This window comes from Lemur catta, chromosome X (assembly GCF_020740605.2).
Source record: "Lemur catta isolate mLemCat1 chromosome X, mLemCat1.pri, whole genome shotgun sequence".
Taxonomy (NCBI): Eukaryota; Metazoa; Chordata; class Mammalia; order Primates; family Lemuridae; genus Lemur; species Lemur catta.
In genome coordinates, this window is record NC_059155.1 from 9762049 (window position 1) to 9788366 (window position 26318).

Here is a 26318-nt window from a genome sequence, read left to right on the forward strand (position 1 = left end):
CCTATGAGCATGCTTTTCTTAAGCTTAAAAACATTTGCTGGCTCCTTGTGATGCACTCCTTGTCCTGATATTAGAATCTCACCCCAGGCTACCATCCTAATTTAACTTTGTCTGTTCTTTTATCTACCATCATTTATGCACCCAAGCACCTAAGCCATACACAGATACGCTCATATTGGATTTTATTTTTCCTTCTGAAAATTCGGGGCATTCATTATTTATTATGTGGCTATTATGTATGTTCTGTTCTATGAACTACATTTAAAAAGGCAAAATTTGTTCTGTAAGAGTCTTATGTCAGATAGTAAGAGAAAAAAATAAAAAAATTTAAAAAATAATAAATCAGGCATTAAAATATTACTTAAGTAGGTGGTTAAATCCCAGCGGTATAAAGTGCCACTGCTTTAACTCTCTTTTTAAATGTTGCCTTGTGTTTTCTTTCTATGTCAACTTATATATTGTATTAGGTTATTAAATATGAAATGTCCGATTTCAAATCTAAAGTTTAGTTTCATTTTTATTATATCTCAAACAAGCATTGCAATTAATCAAAGTATGTGTCTAAACTATCGATACAGTTTTGTCATCTTAACAGTAGCTTATTTATGCCCACAGCAAAAAAGCCCTGAGAGAGAGTGGTAATGAAATTGTGAAAGGTGTTTTTCACAGCTTTTTATGAATTGAACATTTTTTCTTGTTAGAGGTGGTCCAAAGTCTGGAAAAAGTGGTAGTCAGTTTATGGAAGGTCTGGTGAATACGGTGGATGACAGAGAGTTTCTATGTCCAGTTTCTGTACTTTGAGCAGCATTGCTTATGTGACATCTGGTCTAGGGTTGTGTTGTAAGAGGATTGGCCTGTCTCTATCAACCAATCTTGGCTGTTTAATCATAAGCATCCTTATCATTTCGCCCAACTGGTTGCAGTAGACATCCTCTGTAATTGATTGACTAGGATTGATGAAACTGTAGTGGGTAATGCCAGTGCTTGACCACCAGACAGACACCATTAGCTTTTTTTGATGAATGTTTGGTTTTGGACTGCCTTTAAGCACTTTATCATTGTCCAGTCATTGTACCAAACATTTGTGATTGTTAAAAAGAATCTATTTTTTTATCACACTTAACAATACCATGGTTCGCCATTGTCGCCACAGCAAAGAAAGACAAGCTTTGAGACAGTTTTTCTTTTGACGTTATTTTAATTTATGTAGTACCCATCTATCCAGCTTCTTTACCTTGTCTATTTGTTTTAAATGGTCTAATACTGTTGTGATAGTAACATCAAACCTTGTTAATTTATGCATAATGTCAGATGAATTCACTTCTACTATGGTCTTTATCATTATCCACCTTGGTCTCAGGTCGTCCACATGGCTCATTTTTAAGGTTAAAATGATCAGAATGGAACTTTTTAAACCATCAATGAACTGTGTTCATTAGCCACATCATTTCCAAACACTTTATTGATATTTTTGGCTGTCTGTGTTGTACTGGTTTTATGATAGAACTCATATTTGAAAATAATACGAACTTTTCATTTATCTATGGTTGTTCAAAAATTGTTCCAAAAAATTTGAAAGATAATCACAAGTCAAAACATGCGTTTGATAGAATGAGGATGTACCTTTACAATAAAAATAAAACAAGAAGTGTCAAAGTGAAATGTCACAGATACTGTCAAACTTAGTACTTAAGGAAATTGGACATTTCATATGTAATAATCTAATATTTATCAGCTGTCAGTGGAAAGGGTTCCTGTTTGGCTTATTTTAGAGTTACTTCTGTAGAAAGACCAGTCAGGAAATAATGTAGAAAACAGAATAGGGAGTCAAGGGAGGAGTGACTAAAGTCAGGAAGATCCATTAGGGAGATGCCACAGTAATTCAAGAGGTAAACTAAGGCAGTGGAAGTAGGGACGAGAGAATAGTATAGAGAGCCCTTTGATAGGTAAAAGCATAGGGATGGCAGGGATGAGAATGAGAGAATGCCAGGGATAATTCCCAGGTTTCTGGTATAGGGGACTAAGTAGATTGTGATGCTAAAGACTTAGATGGAGAATGAAGTTGTTTGGGTTGAGTAGAACTTTAGATATATTGATATTGAGATATTTGTTTGGGGTCCTGGTGGAGCTACCCAGTTGACAAGTTGATATATGAGTCTAGAACTTAGCGGAGACATCAGGACTGGAGATGCAGTATTGGAAGGTAGAAGTTGGATCTATATCAGTAATTCAGGTAACCCAGTGTGAGAATATAAAGCAAGAAGAGAAGATGGCTGAGGACAGCATCTTGGCTTGCCTCCATGGATCTCTTCCTTTCTACCACTGTCTGCTGTCATTGGGGGGTTTTACAGCTGTTCCCCTTACTCCTTTGGGTTCTTTTCTTCTAACCTCAGAAAATCTATTACCCTATCTATTTTATTTCTGTAACACTTTAAATATGGACATCAGCTTGTGATCAGCTGTCTTTTTATGCAGCTGTCCTTCTACTTCTGCTTATAAACACTTTTAGCAAATTAAAAGTAAATTGTTTCTTTTGGCCAGAGTACTGGAGGAGTGAGAAACTGAAGATAGGGGAACCTGTTAGGAAGCTGCTTCAATAGTGTAGACAAAATATGATTAGGGCTTGAACTGTGGGAGGACCTAGATGAAATGTCAGAAGAGGAGAGATTTTTGAAACAGAATTAGCATGACTTGTTAACCAGTTGTATATGGCAAATGTGATCATTTGGGGAGGTGATGGGAAGAATGATTCTGAGGCATCTGAACTGAGAAACTAAATGGTGTGACTAGTGATGCCCCTAACCATGAGAGATATTATAGAAGAAAAAACAGACTGCAGGGGAGAGATAATAAGTTCAGTTTTGGATTGATAACGTGCCTTCGTGACAATTGTATTGAATCATAGATGGCTGTACTGGGCTGGAACTTGGAAGAGAGGAGAACTGGAGGAGATATCTATTATAGATTTGGATATTATCAGTACTCAGTTCATGGCTGGGACCTGGATATTGAATAAAATTGCTGAAAATGAAGGTTGGAGGAAGAGAAAAAAAAACAGAACAAACAAACAAAAAAAAAATAGAGGAAGGAATCCTGAGTTCTTCGAAAGAGTGGCAAACATTTTGGTCATAGGCCATGGAAGAAGAACTAGCAGTAAGAGTGATTAGAGAAGTAGATAATCAGAGGACAGAAATATTAATATTTTAGAGGAAAGGGGAGATTTAGATAGAGTGAGTGGTTACTAGGTTCAAATAATGTACATAAGTTAGATAGGATAAAGGTGAACAAGAGGTCATTAGATTTAGCTAATAAGACACTATTAGTGATTCTAGTGATAGAAAGTTAATAGAATGATGTTCCGAAAGCCAGATGATAGTGAATCATAGAGTGAAGTTAGAGGAACAAGTAGAAATTTTGAATATTGGCAGGTCTTCCAGATCTCTGACCATGACAGCTATGGTGGATAGACAGAAGACGGAGAATACATCATGGAGGCATCGGGTATGACAGCTTAGTTACTGAAACAATTAATTTATACAGTTTTCAACACAAAGACAGGGAGCATAATCTGATAGCTACTGTATGGGGAGAAAGGTAATCACATGGAAAGAAAACTGTGTTTTTGAAGAGTTTGCATTGTCACCAGGCAATAGGTCAAAACCTTTGGGAATACTATGAGAATAATTATGAAATAACATTGACAGACATAAAAATATCAGTGTAATATAAATAAGGAGCAGTGAAGAAGTGAGAAATAGTCATTACAGTCAGTGAAATTGGTTGAGGAAGGCTTTCTGGAGGATAGTTATGTTGTTGTTTATAATAGAAGCATCAGGGTTCTCCACAGATTTATGAAGAACTTTCTGGTTCTGGTATAATGTATCTCAAGATTACCATTCTTAAGATTGTCTTCAACCAAGGAAGCAAGAATCACTCATACTATATATAGTATAGGTGATGGTGGTGTCAAGGAATCTTTTTAATTTACCTTGATTATTTCCTTACCTTTACCCACATCCTCAGTCAATCATAGGCAGTCAGATTTTGAACAAATTACCTGTACCCTTAAGTCGGAGATTGCAGTTTCTTTTTTCCTTGGCAATGGTGACATGAATTTACCACCAAAAAGATCCACAACTCTGACTAATATATGAATGGATTATGAAGTATATATGTAATACGTAACTTTTTTTGCTGGAGTAGGTATCTGATCTTAATGCTCTACTTACAAATTTTATTGTGTTTTGAATTCAGGGTGAAGAATATTTTGATGACAAAATTTTATCTTGAGCAAGTACTTTTTAGAATATATGTGTATATTGTTTGCTTTTACCTGGTTCATTGGCTGCTTTTTTTTAAAACAACAACAACAAGAACAACAAGAAAACAAAATATCTTGATTCACTTTACCATTTGGCTTGGGAGTCAGTAGATAATGTGGTAATAGTGGTGATTATGTTAAAGGAGGTTAATTTTTATTTAGCACTTAGTATATGCCTGGCACTTTGCTAAATGAACTACATAGTTGTAAGCAGAGAATTCTGCATGGGTTTCTCATGTTTTTGCATGTCTTGTGAGCAGACTATACTTTGTCCTGGATTATCTTTTCACAGGTGTATGTATACAGAACACTTTTGGAAATAGTGTCTTTCTCCAGAGCAAAGGGCAGGTTTGCTTATAGCCTAGGAAAATAGAGATAGTTTCTACCTCTGGAGCAAAGGGCGTGCTTATGGCCTATTATAAAAGATTTGTGTTTCCTAAGCTTTGAGTTTCTTCTCCTGTAATGCAGTCTGCTACTTCTGCAGGTGTCACCTGATCCTCTTTGTATTGTCATATGGGAAATGGGTTTGGGTGAGCAACACAAATACTGATACTCTGGCTACTGTCATTGCTGTTTATCGTTTCTTAACTTGGAGTCTCATGTCTTCCACCAGCTTCCATGAAACTGGCAGGCTAACTTGTTAGCTTATAAGTAGGGTACAATTTCAGACCCTTGACAATTCTTAACACTTGTATTATATTTAAAAACCCTACAAAAATAGCTGCTTCATTGTACTAGTTTTATGTATGCCAAAAACTGAGACTTTGTCACCTATCCAAAGATCCACAGTCAGGACGTGATAGGGTTGGAGTTTGAACCCAAGTCTCTCTTACTCCAGAGGCCATATTCTCATGCAGTGAGCTACCCAAGTCTAGTTCAGTTCAAGTCCCTGAGCTGACGTTTTCTCTGACTACATCATGAAATATAAGGAAATTATGTTTGAATTATTCTGGATTGGAGATTATCAGTGTCATGCCAAAGGTTGAATGTTCATTTCAGCAGGAGATAAGAACAGTTAATAAAGTATTCTCTGTGCTTATGTTCAACAAATCCTTGTTTGTTTAATAACCAGGTTTATGCCTAATGGAAAAAATGAATATAAACTTAAAACCTATTATACTGACAGTTTTACAGGTAAGAGATAACATCCTTGAAAAATGACATGCTTTGTTTAAAACAAAAAACTAACATAAAAAGACAAAAATCCCTGAACTCTTCATAACTCTACACACCTAGAAGTAAGGCTGTTTACTTAAAGACTAAAAATGACAAAAGTGAGTTGTTTCACAAGATTCTGTTTCCTCCAACTTTTTATGGTAGCATATTTTTATTCTTATATTAAGTTTACATCTGCTTTTCAATGTATGTAAGCAGCATGGCACAAAGTAAATTCTCAATAAATGTCATTTGAATAATTCTAAAGAGTTGTGGTTTTTCATAGAATGATAATATTAATAAGTTGGTCAGAGCTTTGGCCCTTTCGGTCTTGTAAGACATTAACATTGTATGTTTGTAGTTTTATGTAGTTATTTCTGCACTCATCTAAAAGTCCTCTTTCCAAAAAGGGCAGAGATATTTTTCAAGAAAACTTTCTTATTTTTCTGATTATTTTTGAGAACTAGAATTCATCAAAGGGCTTGTGATCCTGTTCCGTTATTGGTTTGTTTCTCTTTCCTGAATTTGCTATATCAGTTGATAGTTTGTTTACATTTTGAGGAGGGCAATCTCATCCATTGGCTGCAGGTTGATTGATTAATTGACAGCTATATATATTAGCAGTCAATTCACATTATAAAATGTCAGAAAGCAAAGTTTTAGTTTGCTGATCATTAGGTGGTTTCTGGAATTTGCAAGGAAATTATTTTGAAGTGAAGATAAGACAACAGAAGCAATCGCTTAGAGAAGTTTCAACTATATCCTGAGGCATTTTATCTAGGGCTTCATATTTTAGGTATGAAAATGTTCCCTATTTTATTTAGATTCTTTTTACTAGCTTAGTCCTGGCGATACAACAAATTCAAACTCTAAAGCACAACTTTAGATTTTATAATATAAGCATGCTTTAATAAATGGGAGTTAGAAAGGAACATTTGGATTTTTCATGCATGTTTTAAATCCGAATCTCTCCCTAGAGAAGCCAAGATTGGTCGACATTTTCCCTTAGAAATACATCTGGGAAAAAAGTATGCATTATGAACTAAACTAGCTAATATTCAACTGTTTAAATAGAAAGTGAGGTTTATTTATGAATTTTCAAATTTTTCTGTGCTATAAATATTAAGATTATTCCTTAGATGTTATCTTTACACATCTGCTTTTCTTTCTGTTAGCCTCCCCAAGTTGGTATAGATAACCACAAGTTAGTTTGGCTGTTAAGCAATGTTAGTATGAAGTTTGTTCTGAGGGTAGCTAGGGGCTAGCAGCCAGGAAACCTTGGTTCTAAACCACTGACCAGCTATGTCAGTTTGACTAAGTTATTAACATTTGACCTCTCTGTGCCTACATATTACTTCTATAGGTGATATTTACCCTGCCCATTTTCCTGGGTTATTGGAAGAATTAAGTACCATAATAGACATGGAAATACTTGGAAAGAAATACTTACAAATGCATATAATTGTAAATTATTGCTGCAATATTGTTGCAAAGGCCTTTTGCTTACAGCTGAGCCTGAATGTGCTCCTTGTCCTCCTCAGGATGTGAAGGGGAAAAGAAAAAATATATAATCCCTATTCTTGCACACTCGTCAGTCTGCCTCCTCAACCTTACAGAGCTCTAATTGTGCCTAATGAAAGAAAAGTAACATTTTTAGGTCCCAGTTGCAGGAAACATTTTAAATAGAACTGGCCTGGGGTATATTTCAAAATAAAATGTAAATAATGCAAGATTGTTAGCAGAAACTATGCCAGGGCTGGATTACACGACTAATAAAAATCAACCTGAGTCTCAGACTGTCAGGCAGCCTTGATTACTCCTCTCCCAGGTCACCCATGGTGACAGCAGGACTCACACCAGACCTTGTCTTTGAGTGCCAGGGACCTTGGTCGTCATCAGTGAGTTCATACTAGGAATTGTTCATAGATTAACAAGCGATTTGTCAGCATCGGTTCACATGTCGGGGACAGAGCAAGAGTGTATGCATGTAGGGCCCTGGCCTAAGGTCATTTGTAGATAAGGGTTAGGGAGGACTGAAACACTTCCTCAACTCAGCAGTCATCCCCAGGGTAGATTCCCTGCCCTTATGGCCACTCCAAATCAATGCAGATGCTGCTGACATTGCCTATATAAGTTATACTTTGGAAGAGTTGGGGAATGAACGCATAAGAGCATCTGTTGTGCCTGGAAACCACACTTAGAGGTCTGGGCTTTATTATAGAAAACATTGGTCTAAGAAGCTCCCAGAAGGTTTAGTGAAACTCTTACTAACCTTTGATCTCCAAGGTTCTGGCCTTTTCCTAGTAGCTAATACTCATGGTACCTGAAAGTTCCTTCCTGCCTTAGTTGCATTCTCCTTTATTCACTTCTTTTTGTGCCTTAGTCTGTGTTTCTTTTTGATTCTTTCAAACCTCCGTGGCTCTCTAATACTAGACCTTTTGCCTAGCTGACCTCTTCCAGACTCTTTCCTGGCAAGTAGCACTCCTAACCCAGGAGTCTGTCTTAACCCATTGCTGCCAGTGTGGTGTTTTTATATATTGGTGAGTATTCATGATTATTATATCATCTACAAATTATAATTATTATATATTATATATGTATATTATTATACATATATATGTGTATATATGTAACTATTATATATGTATGTTAACAATGTGCAGAATAATGCTGGCATTACCTACAAATCTAATTATAGCTATAATTTATTGCATGCCTGCTATGTGCCAGATACTGCATTAGGTATTTTACATATATTATTTAATTTAATACAACAGTCTGAAGAGGTCAGTTGTTATAATCATTCTAACTAACCATGTAACCCTGTTTTTGCTCATAATTGTAAAATGAAAGGAACTCATTGCTCTCACCTCCAATGGAACCACCATAAAGAACGTCTTATCCTCATTTTTCAGGTGAGGAAACTAAGGCTCAGAGAAGTTAAATAACTTGTCTGAGGTCAGAGAGCTAGTTGAACCTACAGGGTCTCAGATCAAAGCTGGTGCTTTGTTAAGATACCACTATAGTAGACCCGTCGCCCAGTGCTAAATACATTTGAGATAGTGAGATTCTTTCATGGCATTAGACATTCCACCTACCCCCTCTATTATTGAGAACTCAGTTCAACAGTTTTCTTTTCATGGGGGTATAACATAATAATGGGATGATATTTAACAAGTAAGTCTCTTTCACCTGTGTGGAGAAGTACCATGAAGCAGATATGATCAAAGTCTGTAACATCAAGAACTGCTTAGAACACTTTGGATATCCAGCAGAGGTGATTCTCTTTTTTTGGTGTTTGATACCTTTTAATAACTGTGACCATTTAGATCCCCTCTATCTCCTGACCCTGTCTCAGTCCTCCGTGTCTCCCAGATGTAGCCAATATATTCTGTTCTTTGAAAATACAAAACTTGGCTAACCCTTCTCCTAGTGGTGGTCTAAGAATACCTGTAAATTATCTGGGTTATATTTGTACACGGAATGTGATATTTGACCAGCCATATACCTGAATCTGATGAAATGAAGGTTTGTACCATATGAGATTGATGGAAAAGTGGAGAAGAGATGACATAGCTCTCAAATATATACCCTTTGATGCCCACGTATTTAATCATCTAGCATTTACTGAACACCTACTATCCATTTAGATCCCAGAGACAGAGTGATGAACAAGGGCAACAAATTCTTTGCCCTCATTAGCTTGCACTTACCAAGTAAGTATTAGAAGATCAGAGAGGAGCCAGGTGTGTTGTCTCGTGCCTGTAACCCCAGCTACTCGGGGAGGCTGACGTGGGAGGATGACTTGAGGCCAGGTGTTTGAGACCAGCCTGGGCAACATAGTGAGATCCCATCTCTATAAAAATTTTAAAAAATTAGCTAGGCATGGTGGCACATGCCTGTAGTCCTGGCTACTCAGGAGGCTAAAGCAGGAGGATTGTTTGAGGCCAGGAGTTTGAGGCTGTAGTGAGCTATCATCATGCCACTGTACTTCTGCCTGGGTGACAAAATGAAACCCTATTTCCTCTGACAACAAAAAAATATCAGAGGAAAGAGCAAGTACAAAGGCCTGTGGTTTGAATAGGCTTAGTGTGTTAAGTAACAGAGAAAGTGCCATTGTGGCTGCATCCTATTGCATGAAGGAGAGAGTGTTATGATGGGCTAGGTCATGTATAGCTTTGTAGGAAGTAAGAAGGCTTAGAAATATTTACCATTGAAGTATTAAAAACATGGCCAAAAGAGCAAAATCGATTGAGCTAAATGGTATCCTTCTTCTGTGATAATTTTATTATTATTATTATTATGGCTTTAGATTCATGGCATTTAAAAAGACTTGTTTTTAGTATGTATTCTGTAAAAGGAAATGTCAGCTTAGAAACTGATGATAAAATTCAATGACCCCTGGAATAACTGTTAAAGGGCTGGCCACAGGGGCCGAGCAAAAATGACTATAGCCCTAGTCATAGAGAAAGTTTCTCACGGGTTTTTCAGTATCAGATTTTCAGTGCGGCAATGTTTATTCCTGGCAAAGGATTCGAACTGTCTTCCAGTTTAGAAAATGGGCATAGCTCCTCTGTGTAACTCTGTGGTTACCTCATGGCCAGAGATGTCCACATTAGCATTTTGTTTCATATCTTCCTGTCAGTTGAAGTAGAAAACAACTCTGTGTTGTTTTGATGTTGTTTTTGATTTCTAGGAAAGGCCCTAAGTGGGAAAGTCTACACTCTTGAAATATATAGAGCAAAAAGTTGCAAACACCCAATAAAGCCATTTTGTTATTTCTTTGTTCCTACAGAAACTCGACATATTGCATGAAGGTGTCAATGTCCTTGACTGTTGCAGAGAATGAATCAGGCCTGTGCTACAACAGCAGGATCCGCTATTTAGAAAAATCTGAAGTCACAAAAAGAAAGGAGATCTCCTGCCCAGACATGGATGACTTTAAAAAGTCCAATCAGGAGCCTGATGTTGTATGGTATAAGGTAACTCAGCATGGTGTTACGTGCATTTTTTACTTCAGTCAATAGCAGGCTTGAGGATAGGGAAAGGGAGAGATTTTATTACTAGTTTTTGGTATTAGATATTTCACTGAGAAGAATCAACAGATCCACAACTACATAATTCAGAGATATGACCCCCATCTACTGCTGGTTTTCATGCATTTCCATCAGCAGATGTCTGAAGCAGTCCCACCTTCTCCAACTGCTAAAAGTAAATAAAATTTCCCTCTACCCCAACTCTTAAGAGAAAATGGGAAGAAGGGTAAAGATTTCAATAGCACATAGAAGAAATTATTTGAGTGACACAGAAATATTATTAACCTTAGGAACAAAGGCCCATTATTACCAGTAGTAGTACTTAGAAAGAATAGCAACTATTATCATAGTTTACATTGTGAGAGTCACTAGAGGAGAGAAATATGTCCAGTGCAGGATGTGCAAAATGCTGCTAAGGTTAAGTTTAGCTGGAAATAAGCCACATTCAAAGGTTGAACAGAAGAGATTCTTGTTGAATGAAGGGATTATTTACAAAGGTGTGAGCAGGGTTGAGGGAAGCAATAAGTGAGGAAGCTGTTCATTATCATCCCTAGGCCTGCAGTGGGAAAGCAGCAGGGTCACTGGAACCTGGCAAGAGTGAAGGAGGGCTGTCAAGAGCTGGAGCCTTGAAGGAACCTATGGGGATGGCAGATAGGGCGGGAGTAGGCTCGAAAAACACCCTAATCCTTCTCAACTCCTGCCCTCTGGTTTCCTGCCAGTTGCCTCTCTCTCCCCCGAGCCCCAGTCGAAGTCAGACACAGATGCAAGAGGGAAAAGCAGGAGATAGAGTTAACAGCCTTCAGCTTCCCTGGGTACAGAGTAGGCCAGACAAGGGCAAAGAATGGATGTGGTGGAAGAAATGGAAAATAACCATACAACCTTCCAGCTATGATATTCTGGCTGCTAGCCTGGGGCCCCATGGTCCTAGAACTGAACACCTCCTGGCAGCTCCAAGCCACAGTGGTTGACACGCTGTACGGTTTTATAATGTGATGTCTGGAGGTGACCAAGGAGGTTTTTCTGCACAGATGCTGTGCACATTGTTGGAACCAAACACTCACAAAAGGTCAAGCAGGTTGTTTCTATAGTATCTGACAGACCTTTAGTTCCCAGGGAAGCCTATACGCTAACTCCCACAGCTGTCATGTGCTTTTATGTTTGGAAGCCTCTCCATTTTCACACCTGGGGGACCTCACCAATAGACAACCAAGAGCATGTACTGAACTAGGACACTCAGGTCTCTATGTGCATTGTCCTTACTTTTGTTTCTTAATGAAGATAATATTGTGACAAGTGAAAAGGAACATGGTATTTATTATGAACATAGACTATACATAATTTAGTGAAACCCTTTATGCCATCATCAGTACCTCGTTCTTATTAAGCACTTATTATGTGCCATTCACTGTGCTAAGTTTGGTTTCTACATTTTCTCATTTAAATATCAGTGCGACTCTGTGTGGTGGGTGCTATAATTCTTATTTAATAGACGAAAAAAACTGAGGCTTAAAGAGATATAACTTGTCCAGAATTACACAGCTAACAAAGCCCGATTTGTATTCAAGGCAGTGTGACTCCAGAGTTCATTTTCTTAATCACTGCCGTCTCCTGCAATGGGCCTGGGGCTAAACCCAGCCTTGATCACATCACAGGAACTTTTGTAAGATGTAGTGCTGGTCCAGAAGTTCTGGCAAAAGGGAGTAAAAAAGTTTTATTTCAGTTTTATAGCTGAGGAAGGGAAGTTGACCTGCCCAAGAGTTAGCAGCTAGGAGTAAGACTCCCGTTATAGTAAACATTCTACTATATCAGCTTCTTATCTTTATGTTAAATTCTTTCTGCTTCCCTCATGTCTCTAGACATCGCTATCATTATTACATACCAAAGCAATTTACTGATTGGGAAATGCTACCTTCCCTCCTTCTTAGAAATGGGCCAACAATGGTGAAGCAAGAGGCTTTTCCAGCTTTGCCTGGATAATAATGTTTAATATTTCTGCAACATTTTATAATTGATATATAATAGTCATAATGATATTTAACATTTCTTGAGTACTTACTATATGCCAGGCTGTGTTTTAAGTGCTTCAGATGGATTAACTTAATCCTTAGAACTACCATATATATAAGGTATTATTATCCCTCTTTTATCGAAGAAGTGACTGGAGACTGAGACAAAGTGGCTCATCAAAAGTCCCCTAGCAGTTTGTGACTTGCAGTTTGGCTACTGGCCCCACCCTCTTAGCCCCTAAATGATACTAATAGATCAGTATTAAAAGCTAGAACCAAAAGTTAAAGGAATATGTTGTTAAGCCTTGCATCTCATACAAGGTTTCAAGTAAATCCTTGAAGAATATGTATTGCTGTATCGGGAAAATATGTCCTTTTACAGTCTATATTTGGACAATCTGCCTCGCCTGCTTTGTAGCCTGTGTGTTCTCTGCCATGCTGAGCAAGAAGTGATTTTGCCCTGGCTACAGCAATAGAGAATACATTTTTCTGGAGTCCATTGTGGTGCACATCCAAAGTTAGAAATGTCCAATTTCTTATCTCTAATGTTTAAATTGTGAAAAATTTGTGTTTTAGATGATCCTTTTCCCAGCCATCTTTTCAAATACATGTAATCTTTCAACTGACTTCTTTTTTATGAATTTCTGCCTTTTACTTCCTGTCTAGTCATATTATGTCACTCTCACCTTCTGTTTTGGGTTTCCCAGGCTGTCTGAAATATGGTAGGCCTCTGAGTACTATCATTCCGTGCCTGCATGTAATCACAGCTGGATAGGAAGATAGGGGCAGATTGGGTGGCACTGGAAACTGAAAGTCTTTCAGATCCTATAGAAAGCTAGATATAAAGATGCCGGCATAAGCCAATCCTGACTGTCTGTCGAAGGCAAGGGCTATGTGTAAGGGCCTCTACCAAAACTATATCAGTTAGCAAAAGGAAGTACGGCGAAGGGGCTATGGTTTTAGAAGTTCCTTCTGACACTATATGATTGAGGCTTAGACATTAGAGCAGACTATTCAATAGTGTTAGTGTTTTCAGAAATATTTTAGAAATCAGAGATAAATATTCTTTCGTTTATTGACCTAAGAAGAACACTGGAACCACCTCATTATTCACCAAGCACACTGTTGTGACAAAAGTATAGAGTCCCTTTATCTCATTTCTAACCTGAAGAATCCCCTAACCTTAATAGGACATCAGCAATGAAAATATACAAATATATACTTTGAGGCAAAACATTTATACATGTGATTGGTTACCTCAGTTGGTAAAAGCCTGGTGTTAATGAGGTCAAGGCTACCAGTTTGATTCCTCCTTCTTCTTGTCACAACTATCTCAATTTCAGATGTTTGCATTAGTTATACGTGGGATTGGTTGGGAATGATGGATGATATTGTACAAATTTATTCATTCATTTATACAACTCATTCAACACATATTTATTGGATGCCTACTTGTGCAAGGCACCATGCTGGGAACTGGAAATTGTTTTTCTGTTGTTATGAAGGGAGATAGATAAGTAAACAGCTTCTTCTCAAAACTCCAGGAAGAAACTACATCAATTAAAACATCTAAAGAACAGCTCCTACTTGTAATCAACAGCATCTTTGTATTGAGTAAAGGATATCAGACATACATGTTTTTAACCATAGATATGAATGTCTTTGCAAAGTAAAATTTCAAAGCTAAATAAGATCAGTTAATATTTCCATGGTGCATAATAATCAACAGCAATCTTTCACAAATCTTTTCATATGATAGCACACATGGAAAGTGATAATATGACATAGTGAGATGAGTGGAAAGACCTTCCCTGAGAGGTTCAGCTCCCGACTCCTCTTGACGGGGGCTCACTAATAGGAGATCAATGTGTCCATATACCAGTAACCCTCCCGTAGCACCGTGCGGTACTATGGCCCACTGGTTTGGAAGATCTGGTTTGTGTTTCCATAAAATGTGACATATCATTTTTTTTAACCTAAAGTAATCCAATCTTAGTTGCCTTTGGAATGCAAGGAGTATGTGGGAGGGGGATGTATCTCTGGCAGTTAGCAAAAAAAGGTGAGGCTACTTATTGGTGGTTGTTATCTTTTTACAGATGAGAAAACTGAACTAACTCATAGAAGGTCACTTAGTTAACATGTGGCCAATTAGGTTCAAAGCCTGAACTTCTGACTTCTAATAAATGTTCTTAGAACTGTACTATGATTGCCCCACTAAATGCAGATGTAAGTTATGAACTTAAGATACTTGCATCACTGATGTACACAGAATTTTCTATCCAAATTGTTACTCCAGAACCAAATCCTGAAATGCTTTCTGAGGACTCCTTAATGACTCTAAGTGTCCAAAAGGACTCAAATGAACCAGAAAGAGATTTTTTTTTAAGATCAAAGTAGAACTAAGTAGAAGGAATTATAATATCATAGGGACCTTAGAGCCCATCTAGTACAACTCTTCTATTTTAACATGTGAAGAAACTGAGGCCCAAAGAGGTTAAGCGACTTGCTTAAGTCTAATGAAACCCATTTCTCCCTTTTTTGACATTTACTAAATTTTACAAAAAGACCACCTTAAAGAAGTGAATGCATGTGTATGTATGTGTGTATTTATAAACTGTTTGGACAAATCAAGCAATGTAGAGGTATATACAGTTAGCTGTGTCCTCATCTTCCATTTCAGTATAACTGTCTAACGTAACTAATGTTACCTATTTGTTATATCCTTCCATACTTTCCTCTGTGCTAACATTTTCTTTCTTTCTCCCTTTCCATCTCTCTCTCTCTCTCTCTCTCTCTCTCTCTCTCTCTCTCTCTCACACACACACACACACACACACACGCACACACACACATATAATTTACTTGCATATATTCACACATATATCTCACCTTCCCTTATTTTTATAAAAAAGGGAATATACTGTACATATCAATCTCTCCTCATCACACACAAACATAGCAAGCATCCTTCCATTGTTGATTCTATAGGTCTAATTCATTTGTAATAGCTACATAATAGTTTATAGGATGGAATTGCTTTATTTTAGTCAACCATTCTTCTAATGGATATTTATTTTTTTATAGTTTCTAATCACAGTGTTGCAATAAGCATCCTTGTATATATACATATATTCTTTTTTTTATTATTATTATTTTTGAGACAGTCTCGCTCTTTTGCCCGGGCTAGAGTGCCGTGGCATCAGCCTAGCTCACAGCAACCTCAAACTCCTGGGCTCAAGCGATCCTACTGCCTCAGCCTCCCGAGTAGCTGGGACTACAGGCATGCACCACCATGCCCGGCTAATTTTTTTCTATATATATATTTTTAGCTGTCCAGATAATTTCTTTCTATTTTTTAGTAAAGATGGGGTCTCGCTCTTGCTCAGGTTGGTCTCGAACTCCTGAGCTCAAATGATCCACCCACCTCGGCCTCCCAGTGTGCTACTATTACAGGCGTGAGCCACCACGCCCGGCCTATACATATATTTTTAATGTCCATGACAAACCAGATAGGAATGCTCTCTACCACTGCTATTATCAACATTGTTTTAAAGATTCTAGCTGATGTTATAAGAAAACCAAATGCAACATGCTATATACATATTGGAAAAGAATAGAAAAAATAATCTCAATTTTCAAATTATATTATTGCATACCTAGAAAACCCAAGGGACTCAATAACGGCAAAAAATAGAATTAGTGAGAGAATTCGGTATGGTAAAATATACAAAAATTCAATAGGTTTTGTTTTTGCTAAGCATAATCAGTTAGACATGTAAAAGGGAAAGTGAAGCTATCTTATTTACAACAATAACAAACTATAAAACACTTTAGAATACATTTAACAAGGATGCAAAGGGACCTATATAAAATATAATTTTATCGAAGGACATAAAATATGATCTAAATTAATGGAAAACAGAACATGTTTCTGCATGGAAGATATGTAATAAAAGATCAACTCTTCCCAAATACATATGAATAATGCAATTTTCTGGAATACAATTTTTTTTTTGGAAATGGACAACATGATTATACAGTTTATATGGATGAATAAATGTACCAGAATTGCTGAGAAAATATAGGATAAAAACATTCATGAGAGGGGACTTATACCACCACTTACTGCAAAACAGCATCAATTAAAATAGTAAGTTTAGGAAAAGATAATTGACCTGTGGAATAGAATGGAGAATCCAGAAACAGATAAAAATACACATATATGTGAATTTAATATATGAGAAAGGTAACATTTCATTTAAATGGGTGTGGAGGGGGAATAATAGCTTATTAAAAAATCATGTGGACATAATTGAATATCTGCTTAGAAAAAAATAGATCTCTAACTCATATACCATATTTAAGAAAGACTCCTAATGGATTGTAAGGTGTTAAGTTCATCTACAAAAATAATAGTTTAGAAATTGCCATTTCCAAATACCATCACTCATGCAATAAGTTTCCAAAGCTATGAGTTTTATTTTGATTTATCTTGTTGTACATTCTGACTGTTTTCTTAAAGGGGAAAAAGGTCATTAGATACATCATAATACCACATCCCAAGTGACTAACACTTTCTTGCTAAAAAAAAAAACATATGGTTTGCTAAAATGCTTGGACATTTTGAATCCCTTTTGGAAATGTATTAATCTGTGCCTTCTTTTGTAACCATAAAATTGTATTCCATCCTTGAATTTTTAATCCTGTAATGAGAATTTGAAAAGAGTTGCAAAGCCCATGGAGGCTTCAGTTTGGCGTGCCCTGAAACCAATGTACTTATTTTTGTTCCTAGATATGGCATTAGAAGTCGGGGAATGGTTCTTTATTATCTGTAAATTTTAGAATATGTGAGTTAACATGGGAGAAATGAGTATTTGATATATGTAAGAAGTACTAGATTTTAAGTCCAAGGATCTAGATTCTGGTCACCATTCTATTATTAACATAAATAAGTAATTGAATATCACTGGGCCTCAATTTCCCCACATATAAAATAGATGTAATAATATCTGCCATATATCCCAGGCATGTTATAAAAATTTAATGATTAAAGTCCTTACTTGATATTTACTACAATTATAGAAAGGGAAAAGTTATATGGAAGCCAGAAGCATAGTTACCTAAAACATCTCAGACTCTAATTGGGAATTTAAGGCTGTGGGTTTTTTTAAAGTCATGTTATTATGTATAATTTACAAACAGCAAAATTCATCCTTTTTATGTATACAATTTGATTTGATGTGTTTTGACATATGTATATACTACAGTCAAAATATAGCACATTTCTACCACTCCAAGTTCCTCTATGTCCCTTTGTACTCAATCCCCTCCTCCCAGCTCCAGTCCTTGGTTAAAACTCATCTGTTTTCTATTCCTATAGTTTTGCGTTTTCCAGAATATCATATACATAGAATAACATATGTAGCTTTTTGTGTCTGGCTTATTTCATTTAGCATAATGTATTTGAGATACATCTATGTTGTGGCATATATGAATAGTTCTTTCCTTTTATTGCTGAATAGTATTCCAGTATTCTTCTGTATATGTAACTCTGTTTAGCCATTCACCAGGTGATAACCATTTGGGTTGTTGCCATTTTTGGTGATTAGAAATAAAGCTGTTATAAGGTTGGATTTTGACTTTACTTTTTCTTGATTTAGCAACATGATTTGTTTTGTCAACTTTTATAATCTTATTTCAATAGGTATGCCTTTTTCAAATTTAACAAGAGTTTTCTGTTTATCTTTTTCAAATTGTTATAAGAATCCAGCCTTAGAAAGGACTTCCATATATCTTTAATGGCATCCAAGGGATAAAAACAATTTAAAACAAATTAAAGCCTCTTAAGCAATGTCCTTCCTACAGTTTGACTGTCTTCTATATATCCACCAGAATGATCTTTTAGAAATGCCCATTTGATCATAGGATGCCACTATTTAATTACTCCAGTGATTCTATAAAATCATTTAGATGTTAGCTCCTTTTTATTGAGTATTTACAAGGTCTGACATCATGCCAAGTATGCTCATGTATTACCTGACTCAATCTTTAGAACAGCCCTATGAGATAGGCTACACAGTGGCAGAGCTGGCATTTAAACCCTAATAGTGTGCAAATATCCTCAGATAGAATTTAAGGCTTTTTACATCTGGACCCAGCCACTCTCAACAGCGCAAAGCCTGTTTGTTATATTTTTTTATCCACTCCATACTTTTTCACATCTGTTGTTCCTTCTGTCTGCTATGTCCTTCCTGCCTAACTTTTATATATTGTTCAAAACTCAGTTCAGATGCTCAGAATAGGCTACTACTGACCATCCCCTTGTTTGTGCTCAGTTTGCTATAATATATGGATGACCTGGCATTAAAATTCAAATATTTCTTCTTTTCCTTCCTATTTTTCTTTTCCTTCTGGTATTCCCATTATGTGAGCTGCCAGTATCAATATTAAGACCATGAAGGCAGAAATTTGGAGAAATATGGCTTAGGAGGGGAAGGACTTCTTGGAGTGGGTTATCTTAGGCATTTGGAGTATAGGTAGGACCGAAAAGGACAATGTTGATACCTAATTAACAGTTGTGCTACTAATCATCTCTTACATCTTTAAATTTCGAAAAGTTTGGATTCCCTAAAGATTTTTAATTAGATGTCTGGATGTCCTATGGAAGAATAGAATCTCCAGGGGAAAAGAGAGAAGTTGGTCTGAAGCAGGTGTTGGGTGTTCAAACAAAGGTGCTTTGAGGAGAGGTTACATGATTGGCTTACGGTTGCATAGCTGGGTTGTAGTTAAACGTCAGAATTAGAAGAAATATTTAAATTTTCCTGATGTTCTTGCCATGAGGAATGAGTCATATGCTCTGAATGGCCCGAATGTAACCATGACCATCACATCAAATGGATTAAAAAGTACCTGTAGGTCTGATGATGCTATCTCAGAAGTAGACTGTGAGCACAGTGGTGACAGTTTTAGGGTAGAAACTCCAGAAACTCCAAGATTTTTACTTTAGGGGTCTTGGTAAACAGATGCCTCTGTTGTGCATATGGGGCTCCCAACACAGCAACTGCTGCAAAGGGAAATCTGTCAGCCAGAAAGGCTGAGAGGGAGGGGAAAGAAGCTGGGCATTAATTGCAGACATTAGGTTGACCGACCAAGGATGTCCTACAACAAACTGCTCTATGCGAGGATAACTAGGCCACAAAATGAAGTTATTTGTTGAACGTAGGCAACACCAGCAAGAATGGTCCTCAGCGAAATTTTCAAGTTGATGAATTTTAACACTCTTAGGGACAATAAATAGTAGGCGAATTACACAGTGAAGTCAATATTAGGGGCCTGCTCACATTTGAGCCTTTGGTAGTTTGTCCTGGCCTCAGATAAACAACCCTCTTGAGATTTGACCTATGTCCTTCAAACTTCTTTGCCTAACAGGCTGTCAGAAGTAAACTGGTCTAGGGCGGTGAGGTATGGCAATTTTGTCTGTCCACCAGGAAGATAGGGGGCAGCAGAGAAGCAGTGACAGCAGTAAGTCTAGCAGCCAGCAGCTTAGGGAAGAGACACTGCAAATAATGGAGTCAAGAGTCTGGAAGACTTCTCAGAGTCTACACAGGGACCCGGACTAAGGTAGAACAGGCAACAAAATAACTCTTGAGAAAAGTTGGTTTGTGGGAGCAGGATGGTCATCTATATAGGGTGATGGGAAATGTACTTTAAAGGCTCTTCTGACCAAAATATAGCTTCTGTACTTATCTGCTAAGATTAGTGTTTGGCCTCTTAGGAGCTATTCATTTTCAGTGAGTTAAAGTATTATTTTGCTGGGGGTTAGTTAGCCAATTAGTGAAGATTTCTTTGTATCTGTTAGTTCATTAGTACCAGTTTTCACCAAGCAAAGCTGGGGTTTCTAAAGAGATATAATCTAGAATTGGGAAGGTTTAGGAATGGGGAACATTCTTTGCATTGGAAGATCACTATGTACAGTACTGCCCAATAAGACTGTAATGAATAAACCTGCAAGCCTCTGGGTTCTAGCTGCTCACATGGTACCAAATATTATCCCCATAAACAAATTTGCCTAAAATCACAAGATCACAGAACTTGGGTGAAACCTGGATTTTAACCTAGAGATGTTTTGCCTTAACGTCAGTTTGCCTTTTCATCTAAACTCTATGTTGTCTCCAGGGGGGTGTATATGACTTAAAGACAATAGTTTTCTATGCCACAGTTTTCCCAAAAAGCCATCTATTGGATACAAAGAATCCTTTCTAAGGCTTTGTATGGCAACTTGGAAAGCACTCGGGACTATCTAAATCTATCCCAAAGGACATGTAAAGATTCCAGGCTGTTCTTCATCAGGACTGATTTTCTAATTCCTATACACTCTAGCTTTTTACTTCCTGGGGAAAAAAAGGCAGTAAGCAGGGAAAATGCAAATTATTAGAACTAATTGCCTATGGATTTTCCCCCAAATTGACATTAAAATGCAACACCATTTGCCTTTGCATAAATTGAGTGTGTGGGCTTGTTTGCCTGCCCTGGCCACTGCTATGTGAAAGTGCAGCAGCTCAGTTTTCATATTCCTTTCCTCCCAAAATGCCCAGAGGGACCATATTTTTGTTTAATGACCTTCAGAATGATTCTTTAGAAATCTGAGGCTATCAGAGTTGGAAGCAATGCGAAAATAATTGTGGATTATTATTGTATGACGACAGTGGCAGCTGGGCTGGGTTTTTTTTCCTCTCTGTTCAGACTTTCTTCTTCATTTTCCCAGAAACCTTATATCCCAAGGTTTAACTCGGAAGCAAATCTCATATAGGTGATAAACCTTGCCAGACATGGTACGTAATATAATTTCAGACAGACCCTTAACTGTTCTTCAGAAAGGCCCTAGGGAGCGAAGCAGCCTTATATCTAGATGCCCTCAGTAGTATTACTTTTATTTACTCTCTGACAAAATGTGTGGGTAGTTGTATTGAACATAAAGCAAGCATATCTCTTAAAGATTATACCTGTAAACCTAAGTGCCAGTTGTTGTGTTTTGTTGTTAAAACTCTTACTAACATAAAAGAAAAAATTTTGTTATAGTGAAAAACTAATAAAGGGGTACTCACCATCCCATATCATTTACACACATGTGTCCACCCCACTCACACACACGCAAGCACTCACGGCTGGGGATTGAGAGTCAGCACAGATACTGTATGTGAATGTTTAAGATGTATATATGGAGAGCAGGGGTGAGGGATGATAGATACAGATGTTATATACACTATAATGTAGAAAGTAGAAAACGATCTCAACTATTTGTTCTCATCATCTGCCAATTTCTTTATTACCTCAATGACAGACTCAGAATTTAGATGATAAAATACTTTTTCCTTGGTTATTCAGCACTCCCTCACAGCTATCCGCAAGGCCTCCACCAATGTTTATACAGCATTTGGCTACCACTTTGGTGGAACATTTAGAATGAATAGTGGACAGAATGGGACAGTATCTAAAAAATAGTCTCAGCAAATTCCTAAAAGACAAAGCTACTTGGCTGAATATTCTTACATACTTGGTTATTGCTATATCCTTGTCACTTTCTGGAAAAGTGTTACACATTCCTTTCTAGGGAAGTACGATCCCAGTAGCAAAACTCCCTCACATTCCCATCAGGAGAGTAAGAGAATTGGCTTCAAAAACCAAATCTGATTGTCTGGTTATATATCAGTGAACTCAGAAAGCAAGTGGATGATTTCTCCATGCTGTTACTGCAACTAACTGTGTCCTCATTTTACCTACTATGTTTTTAGAGAACTCCTTAAGTCTAATTTTCTGGACCCTTTCCTTCCTACTCCCCAAATTGAGCTCTTGACTACAAGTCGGGAGACTCTCGAGTAATGGTATTAATTTTTATAATAAGGAGTAATTAATAAAATAATCGTAAACTGCATTGCCAATGTAAACGTCTACTATGAATGTTTAATAATGCCTAAGACTCCCCTGGAGTATACTAAGTGGTTAAATGAACCATATCCTCGTAGGACTCATAGGAAATATCCCTGTCAAATAGAAGGAACCAGGATGTTGTTATCGTAATATTTAGCAACTTCTATGGTTCTGGTGTACCCCTCTTGCATTTGGGGAGCTTGTATGCTATTCTGTTTTTACAGAATGCCTCTATAGACTTCTTGCTCTTGGGATCAGGCTTTTCAAGTGGCTATTAGTAAGATGGTTGTGATATTTTAACTGGACATAAGATACACTTATGATTTTGCTTCATCATTGATTTCACTTCTTAATTATATATTTTGAAAACTAGAGAGAAGAATAGAATAAAGTGAAAGTGCTAATTTGCCAGTACAGAGATATAGTTTGTGAATTTTTATTTTTTGCTGACTTGCAAATATCTTCACTGCAGGAATGCAAGCCAAAAATGTGGAGAAGCATAATAATACAGAAAGGAAATGCTCTTCTTATTCAGGAAGTTCAAGAAGAAGATGGAGGAAATTACACATGTGAACTTAAATATGAAGGAAAACTTGTAAGACGAACAACTGAATTGAAAGTTACAGGTAGGAATTGCTTCTACCAAATTATGGCGAATGAGATTTCAAGTATAATTAGGCTTGGGAGGAAAGAGTTTTATTCAAAGAGCCAACTTTCTGTGAATTCAGAATTGGCTACAAATCAAACAGCTGGGAAGTTCACTATTAATAAGTTGCACTAAGTAAAAGCCATATGTGGAATATGAACAATTAATTTAGGGAACAAGGGCCCAATTGCTGCATATCTATTCTCTGCTTTTTTGAATGGTTCTTAACTCTTTGATGTATCACTGATTTTTACTAAACATCTCAGAAAATATATCCTGGACTCTAGAATGTTGACTTAACCCATGATGTGGAATCTCCTCATAGGTGAAGGCTGCTTTTAGAAGGAAGTTCTGTTGGACTGTTGGAATGAAATCTTCTTAGACTGCGTCCAAAATATCATTTATACAAAATTTCCCATAAGTGAGGGATATTATTGTGAACTTCTAGTGATTCTTAGATAGAGCTACTCGAAAAGCATGGATTTGTGTGTTTTAAATCTGAAGTACTGGCAAAATGTAAACTTGTAACTCTACTCATAGAAGAGAGAAACTCAGAATATTCTTAGGTGAAAATTTTAGGAAGTAATTTTCAGAGACATAGGACAGAATCTAATACCATAAAGTTATCCCTCACAATGGATATGATGGACCCTAAGAAACTATCTGACAAAAAGGGTACCTGCTATTGCTCATGAACAAATCTTGACTCATTTTCCTATTGTTATATATATCTTAAGTGTATTATAATCTCACTTATATGTGGAATCCAAAAAAAAAGTTGAATATATAGCAACAGAGTAGAACAGTGGTTATGGTGGGGGGGGGCATGGGAAATTGTAGATACAGATAAAAAGGTATACACTCATAACCAGTTACAGAGTCCTTTAAAAATGGTACATACAAAGTTGCAGTTATGTAGGATGAATAAGTCTAGTAATTTAATGTACAACATGATGACTATAGTTAATAATATTGTAGTGTATGCTGACATTTGCTAAGAGACTAGATTTTTGGTGTTTTTACCACAAAAAATAAATGATAATTATATAAGGAGATGGATATGTTAATTTGCTTGACTGTAGTAATAATTTCATTATGTATACATATATTTAAGCATCATGTTGTATACCTTAAATATATACAGTAAAAAAGGTGTGTGCATGTGTATGTTTGTATGTGTATACACATAAATTTGTATTGTGGATAATATCTGAGTCATCATAAACTTTGAAATTATCCAGACAATTGCAATATTGATTGTGTTAATTGACTTATGACTAATGCACTTGGATATTACCTGTTTAACCATCTAATGCTTACATCAGCCAGTTGGCTGATTATAACATATTCTTGCTAATGTTAGGAATACCTTTTTTGTTTGTGTCTGGCTGACCTTTTTGGAGTAGTGTTAAAATCAATCAACTGATATTGATACTTGCTGAGTTACGTTCATTGCTATAACCCATATATTTAATTAAGTTTTTGATTCTTCAGATTTAATTGTTTATTTTTATTTTTTCCAAAATTCTGAATGCTAAAACAGGGAATAAAAATATATATCTTTTTAGTAAATTTATATATATTAGTTCACTCTCTATACTGATAAATGACAGTTTCACTTCTTAGTTTGACTTTGTAGAGTACCTTTTGTGAAAGTTTTAAATAATTCTTTTGATTAGAATTGCATGTTCTTTCCCCCATGAGCTTTCAAAATAACTACCATATTGGGCCAATCCCAAATAACAAAGATCTGCTTTTGATTAGTTTCTGATTTCCTGAATGTGAACTAGACTTCCCTGCCTCATTCACAGTAGAAGATTCAATCATAGCAGTCATACATCATTAATAAGTGACCTGACCATACACAAAGCCTTGCAGCATCATCACTTTCACCATAATCACAAGTCCTTAGCAGATGCTTGCAGAGCACTTCCATTTTGGAATCATTTGCTAAAGTTTGTAACATTATAGTATTTGGCTTGAGTTTTAAGTTGAAACCAGAATAAAATATTAATAAATATCAGACCTCCTTTTCACTCACATCTAATGGGTTGCACTGATAACACATTTGCTTCTTTATTTTCATTTTATTTATTTATCTATTCTTTTCTTTTATTTCATTTTTTGGAGGCAGAGTCTTGCTGTTGCCTGGGCTAGAGTGCCGAGGCATCAGCCTAGCTCACAGCAACCTCAACCTCCTGGGCTTAAGCAATCCTTCTGCCTCAGCCTCCCAAGTAGCTGGGACTACAGGCATGCACCACCATGCCTGGCTAATTTTTTCTATATATTTTTAGTTGTCCAGCTAATTTCTTTCTATTTTTAGTAGAGACGGGGTCTCACTCTTGCTCAGGCTGGTCTCGAACTCCTGACCTTGAGCGATCCTTCTGCCTCAGCCTCCCAGAGTGTTAGGATTACAGACGTGAGCCACCACGCCCAACCTAGTTTCATTTTAGATTCTGGAAATGCATAGCTAGAGCTGCTGCTTTTGTGTATTTGTTACGATGTTAATTTACTTGTTCCAAACTTTTAGTATAGTTAAACTATGGATTTAAAATTTTGTCTGAATAGCTTGCAAAGTTTCTCAAAATTTAATGTGCCTCAGAATCATGTAGAGGGACTCACGTAGGATAAATATGAAGATCTTTAAATACAGATTCTCAGATTCTAATTTAGTACATCAGTAAGACTAGGAATTTTACTTTTTGTCTTGTGAATTGTGTTGTATACTTTCTAAGAAACATTAGTGGAGAAAATGGTGCTAAACCAGTCAAAGTCATACGTTTGATTCCCTTTTGAGCATATTAGTTTACACACGCATAACACACAACTGATTTTTATAGTCCCTAGATTGTTTCCCCTAAATTCCTAAGAACGATCATTGTTCCTGAGCCAAACTGGGGTCCACTCACCCTGCTCAGTAAAGCCAGACATTGCAGCTGAGAGTTGCAGTGGGAGAAAGGCTTTATTGCATAGTGCCAAGCAAGGAGTACAAGCCCCTAATGTTTAAGACCTAGACTCCCCAATGGCTTACAAGGCAGGGTTTTTAAAAGCAGGGGTACATTTCAGGCAGGCAAAATTTTAAATTATTACATGGAGGTTATACATTGACCTGGCTCAAAAAGATGGGATATCCTGAGAAGGGGGCACAGGTGGATCCAGAGATTATGGATCAGTGGAAAGGAATGTTAAGATAGGTATGACAGGCCCCTCAGGGGGAAATTTATAGC

The 26318-nt window shown here is 36.8% G+C and overlaps 1 protein-coding gene across 1 annotated transcript in view; it reads left to right on the top strand.

Moving 5' to 3' along the window:
- Positions 1 to 26318, top strand: part of IL1RAPL2 (interleukin 1 receptor accessory protein like 2) — a 1016789-nt gene that overhangs the window by 550312 nt on the left and 440159 nt on the right. Inside the window, exons 4-5 of the mRNA XM_045537537.1 lie at positions 10272 to 10458; positions 22918 to 23071. Of these exons, the coding sequence (XP_045393493.1) occupies positions 10272 to 10458; positions 22918 to 23071 (341 nt within the window). The remainder of the gene's footprint in view (positions 1 to 10271; positions 10459 to 22917; positions 23072 to 26318) is intronic.